This window comes from Hyperolius riggenbachi, chromosome 7, assembly GCF_040937935.1.
Source record: "Hyperolius riggenbachi isolate aHypRig1 chromosome 7, aHypRig1.pri, whole genome shotgun sequence".
NCBI lineage: Eukaryota > Metazoa > Chordata > Amphibia > Anura > Hyperoliidae > Hyperolius > Hyperolius riggenbachi.
The window spans coordinates 281718122-281733329 of NC_090652.1; the positions used below are offsets into that span (position 1 = coordinate 281718122).

Here is a 15208-nt window from a genome sequence, read left to right on the forward strand (position 1 = left end):
CCTGATTCATGGAAGCAGACACATTGTTTACAGCCTGTACTTTCAAATGGGCTTATCTGCCATCAGCAGTCATGTGACACAGGGGAGAGATCAAATTACAACTTGTGATGAGACACAAATGAGGGGGAATTGAACAGGCTAAACTCTCTAAAGACATACAGGTGCATTTCTCTACGTTTTCCTTCTGTCCTTTGCAAGCGTTCAGGTCCGCTTTAAGCGATGGGACGTTTTCATTCAAATGAGCAGTTAGTGTCAGTTGAACCAATAGTAAAGACCTGCTGCTAAAAACTGTGTTGCCTAAAGGGCACCTGAACTGAGAGTGATATGAAGGTTGCGATATTTATTTCCTGCTGGCAGTCCTGCTGATCCTCTGCCTTTTAATGCTTTTAACCGTAGACCCTGAACCAACATGCACATCAGATGTTTCTAGTAGGACTTCAGTTGCAGGCTGCATGCTTGTCTCAAGTGTGAGATCCAGACACTACTGCAGCCAAAGGGATCAGCAGGACTGCCAGGCAACTGGTATAGTTTAAAAGGAAATAAATATGGCAGCCTCTATATCCCTCTCAGTTCAGGGGTCCTTTAAAGGAGAACTGTAGTGAGAGGTATATGGTGGCAGCCATATTTATTTCCTTTTAAGCAATACCAGTTGCCTGGCTGTTCTGCTGATCCACTGTCTGTAATAGTATTAGCCACAAACCCCCGAACAAGCATGCAGCAGATCAGGTGTTTCTGACATTTTTGTCAGATCTGACAAGATTAACTGCATGCTTGTTTCTGGTGCGATTCAAACTTCTGCAGGCAAATAGCTCAGCAGGGCTGCCAGGCAACTGGTATTGCTTAAAAGGGAATCAATATGGCAGCCTCCATACACCTCTCACTACAGCTCTCCTTTAATAGATCCACAAAGTCTAAAAATCCAGGAATAGATAGGCACACACAAAAGCGATCACTTGCATGAATGTCTGCTAGTTTCAAGGATTTGCCTCTCAATAAAACAATATTGGCAAGATCCACCTTCGATTTGTGTTGGCAGAGGCTTGCATGGCCACAGCTCGATGCCACAGCATTGGAAGTGAGTCTCTCTCCTCTGTAGCCAGTCTTATTTGTCTACGTCCAAGTATTTACTACTGTTTGGGAAAATAGATCAGGGAGCGTGAGGTTATTGTCGGCTTGTGATGTTGATGGATGTAGCGTGCCTGACCTCCCTTCCTGAGACATGACTTCACTGCTTGCTGAAAAACCACTCTGATTTTTTGGGGGGCTCCTAAGGGGCTTTCTGATAAATCATCTCACTCTCTCTCTCTTTCTCTTTTTTTTTATCTATAAAAATGCTAGAGAAAATATTTCAGGCCTTCCGCAGCAGCAAAACTCACGTGTCACTCAGAGGAGTCCGAAAAACAAGCAAAAAGAGACCTCAAAAGACATATTTTCTAGCAGGATAAAAGCCCTTTAATGCCTGTCCAGCTTTAGATAATTTTATTCACTCCTCCTGAACCTTTCTTTATTCCTCCTGTGCTCAGAGATCAGTTTTTAAGAGGTGGGTTGAAAGATTCCCAGGCCTAAAGAGCTTTTGTCTTGCCCCACCAACCCACCCCCCCTAGAATCGAGGCTTGGAACATTTGTAAAGGGTTGTCTGCCGTTGCTAAGAAATAGTTAAACCTCTGTCACTAAGAAAAAGGAAAAAAAGATTCACAATATTGATTGTACGAAGGTATATCTGGACCACACAGCTTGAGCGCTTACTAGGGAATATCTCTCTCTCTCTCTCTCTCGTTTTTTTTTTTTTGTCGATCTTGGGGCATTACCCAGCCTGAACTTGTTTAAACCCTTGTGGTCACACCTCTTGAAAAGGTTTTGTTCCGACCGTCAATTGGTATTCAAACCAGGTCAGCAGATACTGTTTGCTGCTCCTAGGCCGTTTTCATTTTAATTTGCACCTGTTGTGCAGTTGTTCAGAAGGCAAGTGCAGACCCGCAGATTATACAAAGATCATATTATGAGCAGATATGCACGGTGTAATCTTTTTGTCCCCAGACTCCCATGACAAAAAAAGAAAAGAAAAACGTGTCTTCTTTTCTTCCTTTCATATTTTTTTTTTATTTTTACTCTCCCTGGGAACCCGTCAAAGCAAACAGATATGACTGATGAAAACAAAAAAATTGTTCGTAGACTTAATTCAAGAATTTTTCTTTTTTTTCCCCCTGATAAGCATTTTAGAACTGACACACAATCCTTTTTGCTCTCGTCTGCGCTTTATTTTTTTTCTCCCCTCTCTTCCTGCTTTCCTGCCACTTTTCCATAATCCGATCGCTGGCAAGAGCCACTTGAGATAGCTCAGTTGATAATTTAGGAGAGGCTGACTTTATTAGATTTAGAGAAATCAAAATGAACCTGAAAATTGTTTTTTTTTCTAAACCCCCCCCTTCCTCCCCCCCCCCCCTTGTTCCCATGATGTCATGCCACAGACTTGTTGTCTTGTGCGTGGTTCTAGAGAGTCAGGTTAACGTATCTTGGCAATCCCATGTGTGCGTAACGGATGGTGTATCTGTCGCTGAGCTAATGCCTTGTGTTTATTACGCTAATCTTTCTTGTCTGCTGGTAAAGTGGACAATTTATGTACTATCATGTAGGCCGGGTTCCTTCTGAGGCCCGACTAATTCGCAAGTGGCCACCTTCAATTGAGTTCATGGACCTTATTTGCGGCCAGTGTTTGTGGATTTATTTTATAAACAAGCAGAGCGGAACTTTGGAGGGAGGGTGACAAAGCAGGAAAAAGAAGTTGTGTTTATTTAAGTTATTTTTCTTTTGCCCTGTTGGCCAAATATTGCCTGAAATTCTTTGATATTTTTCTGATTATGACTTGTAATAATGGATTGATTTTCTGGGAGACACTGGTGTAAAAAAAACGGGTTGCAACCTTACCTAGCACACACAACTGAGGAAACCACAGAACCAGGATTCCACCAATCAGGATTACCCCATCTATTCATGCAGACTGTGCAGCAAATGACCGGAGTGCCCCGAGGAAGGGCGAGAAGAGCGAAACATGGCAGACGATTGATATGCTTTCTGCATACATAGATTCAATAAATGAGATAATCCCGACTGGTCAAGCCCTGGTTCTGTAATTCCTTCAGTTACAGAAGGTAGCCATAGCATTTGCAAAATAAGTGAAATGTATTATGTTTCATCTTTACTCCGGTAGAAAAAAAGTAATTGCTTTATAAACAAAGAGTGACATAATAATAAAAAAATGAATGGTTTTTAGACCATACCATCCCTAGATTGTTAAGTTCTACATGGTGAAATGCTGATAGAAACGTTCAAAACACTCTTGTTGGGCAGTGATAACACAAATTAGTTCAATTAGCTAGTTCAAGGGATGAGGCCAGAAGCTGGAAGTACAAGGACATGCCATACTCTTTGATGGCATCATCATAATCATACACAATGAATTAGTAATTTGGCGAGCACAGTTGGCCTGTCAAAGCTTCATACAATATGCAAGTTAGAATTCCTTTCAGGAAGTCTCACAGTAAAGGAAGGCCAAGGTGGACCTAGCATGGATCCATATAGGTCACATGCGGACTTCTGGCAATGTCCTATTTTGTTCCTTAGTTGATCAGTAATCACAGTTGCTCAGTTATCAAAAGGTCATCACTGTAAACTTATTGACAATAGTGTCTACACTAGGGTAATCGACTCGAGTGAAAATAGTTTTAACATTGTTCCCTGTTCTTTAAGGAAAAGATCTGGGTAAAGCCAGGGTAACATTTGCAATCTTTGTCCCTGTGCTGCTTTGAAAGTTTAGGTAAATTATGTTATAAGTAACATTAGGCATATTGGTACCTATAAATATATATTTAGCAGTTAGTAAACACTGTGTTTCTAACTATTTTTCTTCTCTGTTTTACAGTATTGAGCTACGACAATGTAGTAGAGACGGGTTCGGAGACAGATGAAGATGACAAGCTCCACATTGCTGAAGAGGACAGTATTATTACCACCTTGGACCATGAAACAAGTCCAGCCAGTATGCTCAACCACGAGTCTTCACCACACGCCAACCAAGCACTACTGGCAAGAGAAGAAGAAGAAGATGATCTGAGGGATGGAGGGATAGACCACAACTGGCACAATGATGACCTTCTGAAAGCCTCCATAGATGGTTCTGGTAAGCTTTTGCTGTTGCTCATGCACTCGGTCTCCTGAAGGCCATAAGGAAAGCCTAGATTTTATTGCCCAAAGTGGCCCGGAGAAAGCCTCATGTAAACATGGGGAATGCAACATAAATTCAATGTAGACAGTATCCTGGTCTGGAATCAAACCTGGGACTAATCTTAGTACTAAACACTTAATTACCATGCTGCCCATGGGGAAAGTCTGGATCTTTATACATGAGTCAAAGTAAAAACCAGAACTCTAGCAGGTGTTCACCGTTAGGATAAGATACAGGAAGCTCTTTTTTTAAATAATGAGATCTGAAGGTGTATAGAGGATGCTAGCATGCAGGAATAAGTCCAAAGCTCAGAAGATATTGTGACGACTCAAAGATCTGATGCTCTGCATAAAGTATTTTATTCTCGTCAGGTAGCTGTGGTACCTTACAGACTTCACTGGGTTTAGTACCCAGAAGATTTATGAGACTTAGGCCTCTACTAAGATTTGGTCAGTAGTTTAGAGCTACACTGACAACACATTGCAGGGATTCCTGGTAGAATGTGAATTGTGTTGGTAGGCAGAAATTAAATAGTGTTAGCCCTTCCAAGCATTCTCATCTTTAAGGAATAAGAATGCTCAAATTATACATGGGTAAAACAAGTATAACAGTTTACCTTTGAAATCTGAATAATAGGCCCATTCCTTTTACCCTGGCATAAATGAAGAACGAGAGGTGGTATGGCAGATAGCATTCTTGCCTTACAGTCCCTGGTTCAACTCTTTAAAAGGACACTATATGTATTGGGTTGTTATGTTCTACCTGAATTTGTGTGCGTTAAAACCCACATCCCCAAAAAATATACATAAATGTATTGGTTCCTCCCCCCTCAAAAGAATTGGCCTTAGCCCTGTCTTGCTTGCTGTCTCTCAGCGAAATGCGGCCAGTCAAAGCTCCTCTGCCAAGAATCTAACGTGTGTACAGCGGCCCCCGATCTCACTCGATGTGTCGTGAGAGAGCAGACTGGTGGATCATCTTGGCTGAGGGCATTGTTCCCCTTCTCACCTCTCCTGCTCCGTCATGTGCTGTGCTGACAGCCCTTCTCCCTACTATATAGCTACATAACTGTAATAAATTCCACGCGTAAGTGGGTGATTCACCTTCAGGTCCCACCATTGGCAATGCTGAATTAAAAAATTTTGTGCCCCTAGGCCAAGTATTTTGTGGCCCACCTTTCTTGTGTAGCAGCATCCCTCCCATCACATGTGCAGCCCTCTGTTTACATGTGACTCTCCCGTGTACAGCAGCCCTTTTGTTTCATGAAGCTCCCTTGAGCATCAGTTTCCCTTTTTTATAGATTGCTCTCCACTTTCAGCCTCCCCTTTCATGTTCAGGTGCGCCCTTTGGGTTGCAGCTGCCCAAGACCTGGGCCTTTACGGCCTTTCCAGAAATCCAGCCCTGACCATCGCAGAAAAGTCACTTTTGGTGGACCTACCATTTAATTGATCATGCCTAGCCGCCACGATACAAGCTCTTTAATGTTCTTAACCCTTGATCTGTCCTTCACAAGGAAGCAGCTTGCCGTCACACATCTAAAAAGCAGTTTTCACTCGGTCTATATTTTACGTCTAGCAAATTACAGGCAGCATCTGCATCCAAGCTTCCAAACAAATTATAAACGGCATGCTAAATCTGATATTTTTTTCCCTGACTCGGAGAGGCTGAACACTTCCAGAATCACACATAAACATTTATCGTCAAAGGCTTGAAGACCTTAAGGTTTCAGATCTTCCGATGGGTGGGGGGGAGCGAGCCAAAGATGGTGGAAAGATAAATATGTTTAATTAGGGGGCATAGGATGATCATTAAAGGAAGTCTGACTGCTGTACAAGTCATTAACAATCTTAAATGAAATTTTTATTTTTATGATAGCCATTTACATGTATAATAAGACCCAATGATTCTTAGGAGCCGGGTGACAGGAACTGAGTGCGGCGAGAAGTCTTGTATGACATACTATTTAAATGAGCTGGCGTTAGCTATTCATATTTGTTAATGAACTAGATAGTCGCAGCCATAAGAATGAATGTACTGATGGTTTAAATTTTAATATCTAGAAATCAAGGGTAAGGGCCAATTACTGGGATTTTTTACCCTTAAAGGAATAATTAATAGGGATTTAACAAATGCAGGACTTCAAACTTCTGGTTAAAAAAAAAATAAAAAAGTTACTTTTTTTTCAAATTAGGACTAACTTTTTACTCCGAAAACTGCCAGGCGGGTCTAATTACACACGACCTGGCCCTAGTGTATTATGAAAGCTGCATGATTTAAATTAGATGCCGACTTCAGTCCTTCATTTTTATGTTTTTTCTTGTACGATGTGTTTTTAACATTGTTTAGGTGTTATTTTATGCACATTTATTTCATCCCGTCATCATTTTTCTGTGAGGAGGGATTGGTTCGTATGATGGGCGTGACTTCCTGTTTGTGTCACTCGTTCCACTGGGAGTGGGTGGGTCTTGCTTGACGCACCACAGAACTCATCAATGGGTGTGGCTGCAATGAACGAGATATAAAGGTAACCACACACAGCTTGATTTTCCTGGCAAATCCAGTTTCTTTGACTGATTCTGAGGTTAGCTGTTCCTTGCCCCCATTTTAAGTCAAATCACAGGCTACTAGTTTTGGACATTTTAGGTACCCATACATTACTTGAATTTCCTGTAAGATTGACCATTCGATCTGATCATTTTATCAGATTGGGGGAAAATCGATTATGTTGCATTCTACCCGATCAATGTAAATAGGCAGATGTCTGGTGGAATCGACCAATTTACTCGACCGGACAGGAGGGAAAATATTGCTCGATGGCAAAGGAATTGGCTACTTACATGACTTTGATTGACTCAGAATTGATTTTGGGTTAAAGAGCATCGAGGTACTACGTCTTTCATATCGGTTAGTAAGGAAAATCACATAGGATCTCACTTGTAGTGTGTGGACCACTAGTCGATTGACTTTCCATCAGCCACACTGTAGTTGATCGCTTAATCGCTCAATAAATCAAGTAATGGCTGGATAGTGTAATGGTTAAGGGCTCTGCCTCTGCCAGCACCAATTCAGTGAGGAGACCTTGGGCAAGACTCCCTAACACTGCTTCCACATATACAGTGCACCCTAGTGGCTGCAGCTCTGCTGCTTTGAGTCCACCAGGAGTAAAGAGAAATATAAATGTTATGTGTCTAATTATCAGAAAGACGGTCATGAGCGGTGGTACATTTTCAGCAGTTGGGCAGCACGTTAGTCAGTGGCTGAAGAGTTAATTCCTGTGGGGGGCAGCAGTGAGAACACCAAACCAAATAAAGGCCTTGGTCAAAATAGTGATTGAATGTGGATGAGGAAGCCCACAATCGATCTCACACAGATAGGTGTGGTGGAGAGCGGCTGCCAGCATAGCTTTTTGTTCAGCATTGGTCATGTTGAAGCTAGCGGAGGCAGCGGCTTGCTCAGTTTTGAAACAGAACAGTGCCAGGCAGTAAAATGATCATTAGATGTAGATGGTGTTCACTGGTTAGTCATTTTTCGGTGGCTACCTCGATTACTAATGTACAGTATCTGTGTACTGGATGCTGATATTAAACAAGAACCGCATCCACCGCATGCAGGATACACACTCTATGCAAAGCAGTCCTTCCTATATTTTTTAGAGTGAACCTTTCTTCATCTGTTTTTTGACGTGATATGTTAACCTGATAAGTTGTGTCCACCCCTTTTCTCCCACTAAGCTTCTCCCATTGGACAGCTGTCACCACCGTTAGTCATGTGATACTGGTGACAGTATTTAGACTGGTACACACATCCAATTTTGATGGGCCAGATTTACCACTTCCATGTAGTATGAGAGCTTACATACACAACCTGTTCATTGTATTCAAAGTCTGTTGGCTCTCATACTACATGGGGGTGGCAAAATTGGCCAATGATTGGCCAATCAAAATTGGATGTGTGTATGCACCTTTAGTGGTCACTGGTTCTTATTTAGCCTAGTATAGCTCTTTTATAGGGATGGTCATGTCCAGGAGAAGTCATGGAGAAGGATGTGATTTGTTGATCAGCTGACAGATTTGCAATGCTCTGATTTGCTGTGATCACATCCTGCTTTAGCACATGATCGTGCCTTACAGGGATGTGTCCAGGGTTGGAGCTGTCTTAATTAAGTTTGGCAAAGCATTCCAAAGGGTAGGAGCAGCATGACAATAAGCTCTGGCTCCAAAGGATTTTTGGACTCTGGGGATGGTCAAGTTGTTGGTTCCTTTTGATGTAAGGAAGTGCGTGATGTGACGCAGTTGCAACAAATTCTTCAGGTAACTAGGGCCTAGGTCGTGTAGGGATGTCAATGTTAGCATGGGTTCACCAGTTTATGGATAGCCAGTGTAGTGAGCAAAGAATTGGCGTTACGTGGCAATGGCGGGATTGGCTTGTTACACACACTAGATTTTCCCGCACAAAGATCATCCAGCATACGAGGCTTAACTCGGCCTGTTGTACGGAGAGAACTTATTTTGTCTATAGCAATCAGTTACACCTCCAAGTCCGCATTATCACAATGGTGGTTGTAAGCAGGACAAACGTTTCAGGGGTTAAACCAATGGTCATTCTTATGTATACTAAGGAAGGCAAATGCGGGAGACGGACTTCCTGTGCTCATCAGAGATTTCACTATGAATTATAACCACAAAAAATAACACGGACAACAGGAATCTCATTATCTCTCCTTCTATCCATTCATACATTTAACTTATTAAAGGACCACTATCATGAAAATTTTTAAACTTTAAAACACATGTAAACACATACAGATGAGAAGTGCGTTTCTTCCAGAGTAAAATGAGCTATAAATTACTTTTCTCCTATGCTGCTGTCAATATATAGTAATTAGTAGAAATCTCACGGAACTAACAGGATTTGATTCATCCATCTCTTTATGGGGGATTCTCAGTATTTCCTTTATTTTTTTTTCACATAAGCACTGCCTGGAAAGGATCGCTACAAAGATGTCAGCGGACCAGGGGCGTAACAATAGGGGCTGCAGCCTCTGAACCCGCTGTGGGGGCCTGGGGCCCTCCTGGGGCTTGCTCAGGGCCGTTTTGGGGGGCAGGAGGGGTTGCAGCATGAAGAGAGAGCATGGCCACTCCCCCCTCACCTCGGGCTCTCCCCTCAGCACGCTCCCCTCCTGCAATTATCAGTGGCAGCGGGCGGCGGCAGGAACACATACCTCCATGCGTTCCACGCGCCGGAGGTTCTGCTCTCTAAGTGTCTGACGCTACTTCCTGTTTAAACAGGAAGTAGCGTGAGGCACTTAGAGATCGGACCTCCACGGTGGATTGAGGTATGTGTTACTGCCGCCGCCCGCTGCCACTGATAATTGCAGGAGGGGAGCGTGCTGAGGGGAGAGCCCGAGGTGAGGGGGGGAGTGTCCCCCCTTCCCGCCGATGTGCGGCCATGCTCTCTCCTCATGCTGCATCCCCTCCTGCCCCCCAAAACAGCCCTAAGCGGGGGGGGGGGGGGATCCACATTTTTGCAGGGGGGCCCAGTGATTTCTAGTTACGCCCCTACAGCGGACCTGTTTGCACACTATTCTGGCAGTTGGACAGGGAAACTGCCATTCACTAAGTGCTTTTGAAAATAATGGAATCCCCCATGTGGAGATGGGCTAGTTCTGTCAGATTTCTGCTACCTACTGTAAGTAACTGCAACATAGGAGAAAAGTAATTTATAGCACTCTGGGAGAAATGTACTTTTCATTTATGTGCTTTCATGAATTTTAAATTTTTTTTGCGACAGTGGTCCCTTAACCCCATTAGGCAGCGCCACACAAAAGAAAACTAAAAAAAAGAACCACCCTGCAATCTGGTCTCATACTGATTCACCTGAGACTTGCGGGTTTTGCGGGTACCTCAGGCGGCGTAGAGTTAACTCGCAGAGCCGTTACGCCATCCAGTCTGTCTGACAGCTGCCTGCTCCGCTGTGTCCATAATTTTATTTTACTATTCTGCAAAAGCCAGGGGAGATACTGTGCTTCTACCTGTCTGCCTCTAATGACTAGTAATGATTTATAGGGTTTCTTTCTTTTTTTTTTTTATTGTACTAAAAGTGCTCAGATCTGGTGCCGCGATGTCTAATGTAAAAACACGTTCGCTCCCCCCGCCACCGCAATAAGGCCTCGTGTTTATTTTGACCGGTAGATAGCACGTTCTTTTCTGATGTAACGAGACGGGGAAAAAAAATCTACTTTTTTTTTCTCCCCTTGCTTATTTATTGTTGAAACCGTAGGCCAAAGACAATAATTCTAATTCTAGCACCGGAACTGTTTAGCTGTGTTTTATCCTTGGTGCCTGTCTGTCTCACAGGGCACCTCTGCACATAGTTGGTGTATGAGATAAGCTACCCCCCCTCCTTCTTTTTCTTCGCTTATGCTGCTGTACTTTCTCCACTTTGTCTGCAGGATGTAGGACTCAAACTGAAGAGGGGCAGCGCACTTCTAACTGTGCTTTTCCGGTTCAAGCACAATCAAAGTTTTGTGCAAGCCATTGTCCTTGACATTCCATCGGCCCACAATAGGGTGGACGCAGTGTGCTGAAATGCAGGCATGACATCATGATCATCCGCTTAAATAAATCACCTGCGCTCTGCCTTTCTTCTGCTTATACAAGGATTCCTCTACCGGGAGGGAAGAAAATGTGCTTTATTTTGACAAACCTTTATCCCAGAGGGCGACAGGAAAACGTTAACTTTTACTCTTGTTTTCAAAATAAATACGCTCTGACCTATTAAAGCTTGGAGGAAAGTGAAAAAAAAAAGGAGGGGGGCAAAAAACATGAGTTTCCCGCATGTTGACGGCACACCTGTCTATAAAGTTAGGTGAGAGTTTTAAAGTTTACATGTTGGTTGGACTAGTCGTAAAAGTGATTAGAGGATAACAAAAATAGAATTAAAAATAAAAACAGTTATCGGTCTTAAAGGACCACTATCATAAAAAAAATTAAAATATATCTAAAGACATACAATAAGAAGTACATTTCTTCCAGAGTAAAATTAGCCATGAATTACTTTTCTCCTATGTTTCTGTCGCTTACAGTACTTAGTAGAAATCTGACGGAACTGACAGGTTTTTGACTAGTCCATCGCTTCATGGGGGATTCTCAGTATTTTTATTAATTCTTTACAAAAGCAATACCTGGAAAGGATCAATATAAAGATGCAGGCTGCCCCTCCCTATCTGTTTGCACACTATTCTGGCAGTTGGACTGAGTAACTGCTGTTCACTAAGTGCTTTTGAAAATAAAGAAAACCCTAAGAATCCCCATGAGGAGATGGGCTAGTCCCCAACATGTCAGTTCTGTCAGATTTCTACTACCTACTGTAAGTGACAGCAACATAGGAGAAAAGTAAGTTATGGCTCATTTTACTCTGGAAGAAACGTTCTTCTGTGTTTACATATATTTTTAATTTAAAGATTTTCATGACAGTGGTCCTTTAACTAGAAAGTGCCAAAACTTGCTTGACATGTGACAAATCGATTTTCATAGGAGAAAAGTAATTTATAGCACACTCTGGGAGAAATGTACTTTTTATTTATGTTTTTTCATTTATTTTAACTGCTTACCGACCGCATCACACCAATGGGCGTGGCCACGGCAGCAGCCCCAGGACCGCCCAACGCCGGTCGGCGTAAAGCCCTGGGGCTTCGTTTTGCAGGAGATTGCGCGCAGGCTGCGCACGCATCTCCTGCTTGGACACCCCGCTTTCAGTCTCCCAGGAGCAATCACCACTCAGAGACTGTTAGACAGCGAAACTGACGTCTAATTGCTGTGTACAGCGCTGCGATTTACAGCAGCGCTGCACTGGGGACAGCCATGTGACACGGCTGTCCCCTCCTGAGTCTCGTCGGTGATCGGCTGTCATAGACTGAAGCCTATGACAGCCGACGGATCACTGTGGGAGGGACGAGTAAATGAATAATTTTAAAAAGTCAAAATTTATTGCAAAAATAAAGAAGTAAATATTTATTAAACAAAAACACGGGGGGGGGGGGATCAGACCCCACCAACAGAGAGCTCTGTTGGTGGGGAGAAAAGGGGGAGGGGGGGAATCACTTGTGTGCTGTGTTGTGCGGCCCTGCAGCTAGGCCTTAAAGCTGCCGTGGCCTATTTTATGGTCTTTAGGGGGGTAAAGCCTGTGGTCCTGCAGTGGTTGAATGTTAAACTTTTTTGCAATAGTGGTCCTTAAAATAAAGCATTCACATACGTCTACTCGCATGTGGTTAACATATTGTAAAATTCAATTCTGATCAATAATAGCATCCTGATTTTGGCTCTATTTCAAGATGCTAGTATATCATTGCCGTTTTTTACATTAAGGCCGGTTTCACACTGCTGGCCTGCGTTGCTGATGCGATGCAATTAGATGATTGCACCGCAACGCAAAAAAGGCCCTCATGGATTTATGCATTAATACACGGTAATCCCCGTTCTGGCATCAGGCCAAGCAGGAAGTAAGGCTCTCTAGTGCTCACTTCCTGTGGTCGAAAAGACGAATTGCATGAAAGTGTATTGCCAAAATACGTTTCCGTGCATGCGCGACGCAAATACTTGCGGCAAACAATTTAAAATAAGTGCAGAGCCAAAGACTTCCAGTCCACCTCCGGTCCCCCAACAAGCTGTTTCCATTGCGTCAGTGTGCGGGGAAAAACTTCACTTCTGTTCCATTGCGTCGCTCCGCCCCTGTATGAAAGGCCCCAGAGACTTTCACTGGCATTGTGTTACACTGAGGTAAAAACTGGGTAACACAATGTCCCACTGTGAAAGGGGCCTAAGAAGGCACTCAGTGCCACAGAGGAAAATCGTTGTGACAAAGTGCTTAGTGTTCCAGCGGACAGGTGAGCATCATTTGAAAGCACAGGTTGTTAACAATATGTCTGCTTCCATGAAAGCAGGAAATAGACACACTGCAGATTTATTGCAGGATTTGTATCAGCTGTATCAAAGAAATGTTTTTCTTTAAAGGTTATTAATGCTGTTGCACATCTTTTAGAGCAGAGAGGAAGTTCTGAGTTCAGATCCACTTTAAACAATACCAGTTGTGTGGCAGGCCTGCTGGTCTCTTTGTCTGCAATGGTGTCTGAATCACACACCTGAGCAAGTATGTAGCTGATCCAGTCAGACTCCAGTCAGAGCACCTGATCTGCTGCATGCTTGTTCAGGGTCTACGGCTAAAAGTATTGAAGGCAGAGGATCAGCAGGACAGCCAGGCAATATGCATTGTTTAAAAGGAAATAAATATGTCAGCCTCCCTCTCGCTTTAGGTTCCGAAAACTGATGGCTGCAATAAGCATTCTCCCGAACATCCGATCCATACGTCAGTTGGAAAGGATTCAAAGACGTGAAATTCTCTTTCGCGTGTAGAAACAATGAGGAAGGAAATGCACGAAAAAAAAATGTGCTTCTTACAAATGTAAAGAATTATGAAGAAAAAGGGCTTTCTGTGGCTTTTTAGTGCCTCTGAGCTGCTTGTTGTTGTGTTGCCCTCAGATGGGAATCTTGTGACTCTGAAGTAGCAGAAATCACATGAGATGAGTAAGGAAGGAGGACACACAATAGCTATATTTATTCCCAGCGACAACCTTCTCGGAAATACCTTGATCTAATTACTTGCAAAGATTGATAGAACTATCGGAGGCCGCAGTCACATTAACCCCTTCACCGCGCAGAGGCAGGGAGAGACGTGCTGGGGTCAGCTGCGTACCTGGCTTCAGTGGCAACAAGCGGCTGTACTGAAAGGGCCAATTCACACTAAGGCGATTAGCATAGCTCCCAACTGTCCCTATTTTGGAGGGACAGTTCTTCTTTCCTCCTCATGTGTCCCTCTTTCAGTACTTTGCCCCCCCCCCCCCTTTTCTATGTAAATATATATATTTCTCTACTAAAAATGTGTTTGATTAACTCTAAACTTTATTCCCATCCTTTAAATTGATATATTTTAAAATGTTAATATGAAGGAAAATGAACCAGGATAGAAAGGACCAGTGTGGTTTGAATTATAAAAACACATATTCTTCTAATGAAATCTATATGATATGCGTGACTAGGGGTGTGATGGGGGCGTGATCAGGGGTGTGGCAGGGGAATGGCTTAAAGTAAACCTGAACTGAAAATGAAAAGTCAAAATAAACATACACAAGCCATACTTACCTCCTGTGCAGTCTACTCCTCAATCTCTTTCTCCTGTCCCGCATCCTATTTGTCCACTGTGATTAATGGAATTCTCCGTCCTCCATTTTGAAAATGGCCATTACCCCATAACAGCTTTCTGGTCAGCACACTGTTAAACTGTAACTGCCCACTTGAGCCATAGGGAAAAATGGACATTGCCTGGCACATCAGTTGTCCACTCAGCTATAACTGACAGCAACTGATATATAACTGACAGCAACTGATATATTTCAGTTCTGATAAAATGTTGTCAGAACTGGACGGGATCACTGTAAGAAGAAAATGGTGAGCTTCTGAGAGGAACTGATGGCAAGGTAACTTTGTAATGTTCATTTGAAGTTACCTCATGTGTTTATTTTAAATAATTGTACTCAGTTAAGGTTCCCTTTAAGTGTCCCTCTTTCTCATCTCAAAAAGTTGGGAGGTATGCGATTAGCAGGCACTAGCACCTTTTTTTTTAAAGCGCTAGCGCAATACAACTGAATGGCAGTGATCTCACTGCCGCGATTGCCGCCGTTCATGGGTGAATCGCGGTTAGCGGCAATCACAAACGCTCTGCACGCAGCATTTTACCGCTATTCAAGAGCAATCACAATACAGTGCTTAAAAAAGCGCTAATCGGGATCGCTCAAAAATCGCGAGAGTGTAGAGTGATTTAGTTGCGATAACCGCGGTAAAATCACCCGTGCAAAATGCTAGCGTTTTGTGATTTCTACTGTGAATGGAGCCGAACACGGATGGAGGCTGCTATGGCATGCCCCCTAACAGGAGT

At 43.1% G+C, this 15208-nt stretch overlaps 1 protein-coding gene across 6 annotated transcripts in view; it reads left to right on the forward strand.

Moving 5' to 3' along the window:
* Nucleotides 1–15208, forward strand: part of ZEB2 (zinc finger E-box binding homeobox 2) — a 209097-nt gene that overhangs the window by 157501 nt on the left and 36388 nt on the right. For all 6 annotated transcript variants that reach the window (XM_068245859.1, XM_068245861.1, XM_068245862.1 and 3 more), the window contains one exon: nucleotides 3920–4177. In XM_068245859.1, the coding sequence (XP_068101960.1) occupies nucleotides 3920–4177 (258 nt within the window). The remainder of the gene's footprint in view (nucleotides 1–3919; nucleotides 4178–15208) is intronic.